The 9,518-nt window shown below is 37.4% G+C and overlaps 1 protein-coding gene across 1 annotated transcript in view; it reads left to right on the top strand.

The window, feature by feature from the left end:
- The first annotated feature begins 807 nt into the window (after positions 1–807).
- The window catches only part of pgm2l1 (phosphoglucomutase 2-like 1), a 17,333-nt gene continuing 8,622 nt past the window's right edge, over positions 808–9,518 (top strand). The window contains exons 1-4 of the mRNA XM_016571839.1: positions 808–971; positions 3,161–3,267; positions 4,379–4,463; positions 4,653–4,736. Of these exons, the coding sequence (XP_016427325.1) occupies positions 825–971; positions 3,161–3,267; positions 4,379–4,463; positions 4,653–4,736 (423 nt within the window). The 5' untranslated portion in view covers positions 808–824. The remainder of the gene's footprint in view (positions 972–3,160; positions 3,268–4,378; positions 4,464–4,652; positions 4,737–9,518) is intronic.

The raw sequence follows: 9,518 nt of genomic DNA, 5'->3' as shown, positions 1-9,518 counted from the left end.
TCAGAAGACAGTAACCAGTTTTAAATTCCAGTTGCGCAGATGGGGCACGTTGTAACACTACGTTACAATGTGCTATTCTATGACATTAGCAATGTAATTTTACACTAATTACTTTAATGAATTTTAATAAGAAACCACGAGGAACAGGTGAATAAAGAGTGACAGTCAATGTTTAATGTTCAGAAGTTATTATTTCAAGAAATGTAAAGCATTTTTGCTCATTTATGTGGGCCATCCCAAGCATGGTTGCAATGTGTTCATTGTAGGGATGTAACGGCAGGGCTCTACGATACGACTTAAAAAATTTAGGAGCACAGTCAAAAATTTAGGAGCACCTTCTAATCAGTAATCCAAAATGTGATAAAAAAAATTAGCCGTCCCATTACGAGGTGATATTTGACTCCTTAAAGTGATTTACAGTGGAATTTAGTTTTTACCTTTGTGATGACATTTTTCTAACTTTATTAAAAGTTTAGACTTGCATTTGCGTTTGTAATTTGTTATTTTGTTTTCAGAATTGTGATTTGTTTAGCACTTCTCGGTCACCGTAGCTGTTAGTTGATTTGCGTGAATGAATGAAATGCCGATTAATTAGACAAATGATTGCATATCAGTATTTGCTGGAAAAAGTCCCCAAATGAAACCTTTTGGGAACTATGTTGGGACTCCAAATGAATAGGCTATAGACTTAGGGGTCATTTTATGAATGGGTTCAAGGATGTTATTTATTTATTTTAAGTTTTTAAAAACATTATTTTTAAAAATGAAATATAAGTTGGCAACACTAGTTTTTGTCTCTTTAGAATCCTCAGACATGGAAGCAGATGGAGTCTCTGGTGCGAGAGGGGCATGTGGTGGAGCTGAGGAGGAGGTTGTGCTCCAGGATGACATTTGGAACCGCTGGATTGAGAGCGGAGATGAGTGCGGGGTTTGCTTGCATCAATGACCTAACTGTCATCCAGTCTACACAGGTTGGTTCAGGTTAACAGTGTGCAGATGGAATCTTATTATTTGACCTTTAAATATAATGGCCTGCTTACACTTAGTGTGAGGTAAAACAACTCTGTTTGCATTATTTTAACAATAAAAATGTCAGTGCAAAATACAGCCCATCTGACAGTACAGATATCCGTAATTCATTCATATAGTGATAGCAAGAATATATCGCAGTATAACGACAATATGTCTCTTTAGTGTAGTCATGGAATTTCAGATTTTACCATTGAAATACTGTTTAACAAAGTATATATTTATATGTGTATCTCCACGTTGATGAGCAGCAGATAATAAGTAATAATAGGTTATGTCTTCATTTTCCACAGTAGTTTATCATTAGCTGCGTTTAAATGGACCCTACTAATCCGATCGTAATAGGACTAGAAGCACAATCAGATCATGTAAACACGTCAATCGGATTGAATTGGCCAGAATCGACTAAAATTTCGATCGGATTGTAAGGGGTGGTTTATTCCTTTTGTAATCCGAGCGAGAGGACATGTAAACACTTGATCGGATTGAAAACCGAAACTGGAAAGTACTGCGCATGCGCAGTGACGTAGAAATAGCGTAATGACGTATGACGCGCGGAACGAGCTGTTCTGCCTGGTGAATAAAGTGTCATAAATGAGTGTCCTGTCATTATAAAACTCCCCTTTCACGCAGTGTCTGTGAAGTGGAGCAGCACAACGTCCCACCAGTCCTTGTTTAAAGGGGTCATATGATGCGATTTAAATTTTTACTTTAAGGGGCGGAGTGTTACAAGCTCTTGGTGCATAAAGAAGATCTGTAAAGTTGCAAAGACTAAAGTCTCAAATCCAGGGGCACTTTTACTGCTTTATAAAGTAAGCAGCACTGCACAACAGTTCATGTGCTGGTCGTCGCCTAATTAGGACCCGAAGTAGATAAATATCACGTGTGCTTTTCACAACAGTAGGTGACAACAGCGGGAAACTCTGTATATTCATGCAGTGTGCGCATGTCAAAAGAGTAAATCCGATCAGAAGCTTGTGACATATAAACGCGCCTATCAACCCAATCACTTTATTTAGCGTTCATGTAAACACTACGTTCGGATTCGTCAATCAGAATTAATTCATTCCGATGGAAGCAAAAAGTGTCCATGTAAACGTACCTATTGTTGGTATGAAAACTAGGGAAAAGTAAATGATTGGACAAAATGGCTAACCATCCCAATAATTATAATACTTGATTATACTTAATTAAGCTAAGTACTTCTCAATGAAAACAAAAACAGATATTGCTAATTAAGGACAGGTAATTAAGCACACAAGTGTCACTCATTCAAAATAGGAGGATCCCCGATGTGAGTTAATTTGGAAGCCAAGTTAGCCAAGCCTCCACAGACAGGCTGCGTCCTGAGTGAGATCCAGTTTAGGACCAAAAATGTGTGGAAAATGTATTCAGATTGGGCCACATCAACCAGTAATTTTATTTCTAGTAATGCATGTTAAAAAATTCTGGAAAGAATGGTATGCGATTTAGGACTGGCTTGAATATAGTCCCACCATTGATCAGGGTTTTTGTTTCATGTGTCCGCCGGGCATTTGGTGGTCCAAAATGGACACATTTCAAGTGACTGGATTTGGCAACTAGACAAAATCCACTGAGAAGTTCAGTGAACATCAGAAAAGCTGCATGTGCATTTCTGGTTAAAAATGAAAGGCCATCAACAGACACTTAAAACGGGAAGTATCGCCACTCAAATCAGCAGTGAACAAAGTTCAAAGAGCTAGTCCACAGTCTAGTAAACGTTGGCAACCCCTTGAAGTTATTATTGACTGCTTTGATGCTGTGCAGTAAGATAGGATATTGTTTTGATAATTATATTCATGAAGACTTTAAATTTACCCTGCCCTCCGTTCATCCAAGCCCCAACCCCCAACCCCCTACCTGTTTGCCCCTGTGCAACACAAGTAAACAGGATATACTGTATAATGAAATTGAGATAAATATCAGGCTAATATAGAAACGTGGCCAAGATGTTTTCATTACAAAAGTGTAGTAGTTGTAAGTCAGATCCTCAAGCTTTTATGCTTTGTTGTTTTGCTTGATTTATATCTTGAATTTTTTGGCAGTTACATATTGTCCGTTCTCTTTTGATAACGACGATAACTCTGTTTTTTCTTCATTATTGTTGTAGGGAATGTACAAGTACTTAGCCAAATATGTCCCTGACCTGAAAACAAGAGGGCTGGTGGTCGGGTTTGACACTCGTGCCCAAACTAGTAGTGGCTGCACCAGTGAACGGTAACACTCTCCACTCCGTTATATGAGCTGTCTTTATCCAAATACACCTTCACTGTATTTATAATCTGACATATTTCATACATACATCAACAAACATTATCTTTTGATTTGTACATGCAAGTTTGTTGCACATACAAGAGTTTCAGAACTAGAAAATGGCATATGTACCACCATGCCTAACCTATTTAGTAGGTGAACAATTTTATTCAGTTTTATCCGTTTTTAATTAAAGGTGTAGTTGCAAAACATGTTAATCTGTCTTGCTCTCCTACCCTGAAAACTGTGTTTTTTTTTTGTTTTTCCCTGTGGATCACAAAAGGAGAAACAGGTTTTGAACAAAATGAGGCTGAGTAGTTGATAAGTTTTAATTTGGGGGTGTAAACAAACACTTTTAAACTTACCTTGGATTGTTGCGAAGAGAACTCGGTTGGAATTGAACATGGGGGGGGTCGGGTCTAGTAGCAGACATCTCATGGTTGCACTTTGTTTTATGTACTTGCCCAGGAAAGTACTGGATAATATAATGCAACCACATGGGTTAGGTCAGGTTATGGGGTAGGTTCGGGGTTAGTACCTAGTTGTTACCCAGTTATTGTATTGAATTATTGTAATAAGTATATAGTATATACATGTGGAACAGGACAGTAAAATAAAGTGCTATCCATCTAATTTTGCAAGTGAAATGAGCAAAATGCAAAATGGACCAGCAAAACAGCCTGTTGTGGACAAGAGCAGTAAGAGAAAGTTCGAGAAAACATTCTCACTTCCTGCACTGAACAATGGTGCTGCATTCAGGCACGTGCTGAGCCCATTCATCAATTTTATTCTTTATGCACTGAAAGCACATTTTTAGAGTCATAAGAACAATAGCGTTAGAGGTTGCTGTTAAAATCTTTCACTCACCCACTCTACTGTAATTTTTGCGTTTTCACATTAACTTAACTGTATATATATATATATATATATATATATATATATGAATGAATGAATGAATGAATGAATGAATGAATGAATGAATGAATGAATGAATGAATGAATGAATGAATGAATGAATGAATGAATGAATGAATGAAAATGCAGGGGGGGGGTTTCTTTTTTTTTCTCTCTGCAGACTTGCAAGGTTGACTGCTGCTGTTATGCTTTGTAAAGATGTCCCTGTCTATCTATTCTCTACATATGTGCCTACCCCATTTGTGGTAAGAAAATGTTATTGATAGATCATAATAATAGTTATTATTAATATTATTATTATGTGTTTAAATTACAGTAGTAGAAGAACTCAACAAAGTTGTTATTTGGGAAGCATACTTAGGAACAATAATAATGATGAAAATAGAACTTCTGTGGAATCCTGTGAATTGTTTTTCCAACTTTTTGCCCTCCAGCCATATGCTGTGATGAAGTATGGAGCTGCAGCTGGTGTCATGATCACCGCGTCTCATAACAGAAAAGAGGACAATGGCTACAAGGTGAGCATCTGCTAATCCTATTTTGTTGTGAATTTTTTTACAAAACAGAAATTATAAACAGTTTTAAGTTATCAATTATTCAGTTTTATCCGTTTTTAATTAAAGGTGTAGTTGCAAAACATGTTAATCTGTCTTGCTCTCCTACCCTGAAAACTGTGTTTTTTTTTTGTTTTTCCCTGTGGATCACAAAAGGAGAAACAGGTTTTGAACAAAATGAGGCTGAGTAGTTGATAAGTTTTAATTTGGGGGTGTAAACAAACACTTTTAAACTTACCTTGGATTGTTGCGAAGAGAACTCGGTTGGAATTGAACATGGGGGGGGTCGGGTCTAGTAGCAGACATCTCATGGTTGCACTTTGTTTTATGTACTTGCCCAGGAAAGTACTGGATAATATAATGCAACCACATGGGTTAGGTCAGGTTATGGGGTAGGTTCGGGGTTAGTACCTAGTTGTTACCCAGTTATTGTATTGAATTATTGTAATAAGTATATAGTATATACATGTGGAACAGGACAGTAAAATAAAGTGCTATCCATCTAATTTTGCAAGTGAAATGAGCAAAATGCAAAATGGACCAGCAAAACAGCCTGTTGTGGACAAGAGCAGTAAGAGAAAGTTCGAGAAAACATTCTCACTTCCTGCACTGAACAATGGTGCAAATTATAAACAGTTTTAAGTTATCAAGGCCATTCCTGCTGCATCAGAGTAAGACAATACACTTGGGCTAAAAAGACAAATGAAAGATAAGTGTACAATAAAATATAACCAATAATGAAAATTCTGTCATAATTTTGTCACCCTGAAGTTGTTACAAACGAACACAAAAGAACATATTTTCAAGAATGATGGTAAGTGGTTTAGTCCGTGGTTCAGTCGTAACTGCAGACTAAACCACATTTGTGTGGACATAAAAATCACTTTCCTAAAAATGATATTCTTTTGTGTTCTGCAGAAGAACGAAAGTCATACAGGTTTGGAATGACACAAGGGTGAGTAAATGCTGACAGAGTTAGGTAGACTATTTTGTAGGTTTATTTTCTACATCTGGTTCTCATGAGAGCACTTGGAGATTTTTGCACATAGTGTGACTGATTAAATATAACTATAAAAATAAATAAATTAATAATAGTAATAATAACATTATTTTAATAAAACAATAATCAAAATAATAAAGTACAATACTATTATATTTTGCAATAAAAAGCGAGTGTTAAGTAAAAAATAGTACGCTTAAAACATACAGTGCTAATATTTACAATAATTACATTTTCTTTTATTTTTTACTTTTTTATTTCTATATGAATTTTCATTATTTTCAAACCTAAAATCAGCAAGCCCTTATTTTAATAGGTTGCCGGCAAGTAAGTATATGTGCTTTCGGTATTAGCTGAAGCATGTCAGTGAATAAAATGTCACAGTTTTGCATTTTCTCTGAAACCAGCAGTGCATAGCCTAGATTTATGCTTTCAGTTTGAATGGAAATCTTGATTTATACAGTATTACAGTTAGTCAATCTAAAACGGTGATTATGCATTAACAGCTGGCAACCATGTTGCTATGCAAATGAGAGGTCTGAACTTATTTACCCATTGGATTTTTTTATTTTGATCACACCTGTACACCACGTACATGAATCCCTGTGGATAACATACGGTTGCTATCAAAATTATTCAACCCCCCAAAAACTGTAACAATTTACGAAAGTAAGGTTTTTTGGAGATCCAGAGTCTTTTTCTTTCTTTCTTTCTTTTTTTTCCCTAAAAAAACCTGGAGCAGAACTGTCTTCATAGTTGAGTTTCCCTAATTCATTCTGCTGTTTTCCTGTTTTTCACTGTGAAGCTGTTTTTTGTATAAAGCGCTACAGAAATAAAGGTGACTTGACTTGATGTAAACTTAACTGCTAAAATGTTATGGAGATGAAACAGACTGTTTCAGAAGGTATTTTCATTGTTGCTGCTAGGGGTGCTCCGATTGATCGGCTACCGATCGCTATCGGCCGATAATCGCTTTGGGATGTTTGATCGGCAGTTTCTATAAAGGCAGATCTCATAAGCTGATCTCAAGCTGACGATGCGCATGCCATGAGAGGTTTGGCATGACATGCGGCACCGTCTCAATCTCTGTCCGGGCAAAATAATTGTAATTGGGGCTGGGCGATATATCGAATATTAGTGATAATATCGCAATAATTTTGACGACGATGTAAAGTTTGAAAATATCGTGAATATCGAATATTTCAAATTCAAGCATACTTTCCCAAAAGAATGCGCCGAACGTCCAAAAAAGGAGACAACATGTTCTTGCGGACTGCTCTACACTCCTCTACTACGCGAGCTTTCATGAGTGCGGTTGCCAGATATCAATAGTTCAAATCCCCGAATCAGAACTTCGCTGTTACAAGCATACATTTTCTTCCCAGTGTTTTTCTTATTTTAAGCAATCTGGCAACCATGCGCACGCGCTCGCTCCTCATTGCGGAAGCGCTGCCACCGATGATCTGAAAACACCAATAAACAAGCTGTGTATATAACATATCGAGATATATATCGAATATCGTAAAAATTTTGACAATATAGAGATATAATTTTTTTATATATATCGCCCAGCCCTAATTGTAATGCTGAGGGTGAGGTACAATTCATATTTCTTCATTAAATAATCTACAAAGTAGGCCTAATTTGAAAACTTTCTGTGAGATGTAATTTCACAAAGAGTGTGAGTGAATCACCGCGTGTTCTCTCTCTTTTCCTCTCAAAATGTGCAAATAGCTTCAAATCAGCAATTTAGAAGCGAGCTGCACGTTGCACTTGACACAGGAATTGTTATTTGCTAGTGCTGGGCGGTATGACCAAAAATGTATATCACGGTATTTTTCAAAATTAGACCGGTTTCACGGTATATGACGGTGTATTTTATTTTATTTTTTTCATGCATGACCAGGTGTTAACCCTTTTTTCTACTGATTGAGAGAGGAAATACTGCAGTATATTGACTTAGAACAGCGCACTGCCTGCATCTGAGTAACAATCTAAAAAAAACAAAAAAAGTGCGTGTGATATGAACTAAGCTCATATTTATAATTCCAAGCAATCATTAAGCAGCAGGTGCTAGGAAACGCTGTTTTGTACTCATTTATTGACGAGTCGGCTGCGGTGCGTTCAACTGAATGCGCTGCTTCTCTGCCGCTCACTGCACAGAACAGACGCCGAGAGAGGTGACACTTCTCCAGGAAAGTCAGACTTTGCGTTCGTGGGACAGCACTGACAAAATCTTCCAACTGAACCATAGCTAAGGTTTATCCAAAAAAGCCACTAAAAGGGTCTGAAAGTTGCTAAATCTAGTGCTAAAGTCGCGCTCGTGTGTGTGAGACGCGGGAGCTGATGGCAGGGGGCGGTGGATATTTGTGGCGGTCAGTGCGGATGATGGATGAGTGGATGCATCCAATGTGGATGAGTTGTTCTGTGTCATCACGTTCTATTAGTTCTACAGCTTCAGTTTCTGAACTTTCATGCTTAGTAACACATACAGCTGTGCCCTCACCACAGTGCAACAGTGAAAAGGGACCCCTTTCAAACAGTGTTGCGTTCCGAACGTTGTTTAAGCGACATACACCGGTATTGCGGTATTTTACAAATTAATATCATAACAAAAATAAACACTGGTATTCGGTATGAACCGGTATACCGCCCAGCATTATTACTTGCACAATCGAGGCAGCGTCGCATCGTCACTAAAGTTTATCATTTGCACTTCCTTTTCATTCTTGCCGGTGTTTAAACCATTCAGCACTCACATGCTCTCCTAGAGATGGTGCGCTCATGCACACTGAAAGCGCACACACGTAACGTCATCAGGTTCAACATACTCCTTTTGCTGTGCGTATGCGGTGCATATTTTTCCGGACCGGCAGTGCGTAACGGGAACACTGCATTTGCAGAAGTGCAGCGATCTTTTCCACACCGAGTCTATTTGCTGTGCTGCACGCACTGAATTAAAGTGACAGCACATTGTTTGCGGTAAAAATGAACATGGATTGAAACAAAAATTTTGCAATTACACCTTAAATGCATACAATTGAAGTGTTTCATAAGTCAACACATATGGCTTTTTGGCTAGGTTTAAAACAAGGAAAAGTGCACTTTAGATAAACAAGGCAACATAATAGATGCACTCGTGGAGGTAGGAAAACAAAGTTCTTTATTAACCACAGGATTGCTTGCAACAAAGATTCAAATGCAAAAGAAAAGGCAGTACAACTAACTGTTTTTGTTAGTGAAAAGTTTTAATTTAGAATGTTTGTGATAACGTAACAAAAGTTTGTTTTGCAACTTGCTTGAGCAAATATAAAAGTAGGCTAGTTTAAATGTTTTGCCACTTGCTTGAGCAACTTTACATGTAAATCTAGAAGTAAAAACCGTAGAATAATGTGTTGCTTATATTTATTGCATTTAGACAGGTCTATGAAAGATTGTAAATAAATATTGTGGTTATTAATTTGGAAGCGAGGGTTTACAGATCACAATGCAAGCGGGAGAAGCCTCATGTTACGTTTGTCACGATCGCAGATAACAACATCCCGATTCAACACTGTTCATGTATCGCAGGGTACGATTTAATTAATTTACATTTAACCAGTTTAATAGGAAGAGACAGTGAAATGTAGACCTTCGTTTACGTGTTTTTGCCCTACACTGTACAAGACGCGAGAACAGTCCGCTATTTAGATTTGTATGGACTCACTAACTTTAACGTTAGCTAGTTTTAGCCAGAGATACCTTGC

This window comes from Sinocyclocheilus rhinocerous, unplaced genomic scaffold (assembly GCF_001515625.1).
Source record: "Sinocyclocheilus rhinocerous isolate Xijiao unplaced genomic scaffold, SAMN03320098_v1.1 scaffold3519, whole genome shotgun sequence".
NCBI lineage: Eukaryota > Metazoa > Chordata > Actinopteri > Cypriniformes > Cyprinidae > Sinocyclocheilus > Sinocyclocheilus rhinocerous.
This window is presented reverse-complemented; position numbering and strand designations above follow the sequence as displayed.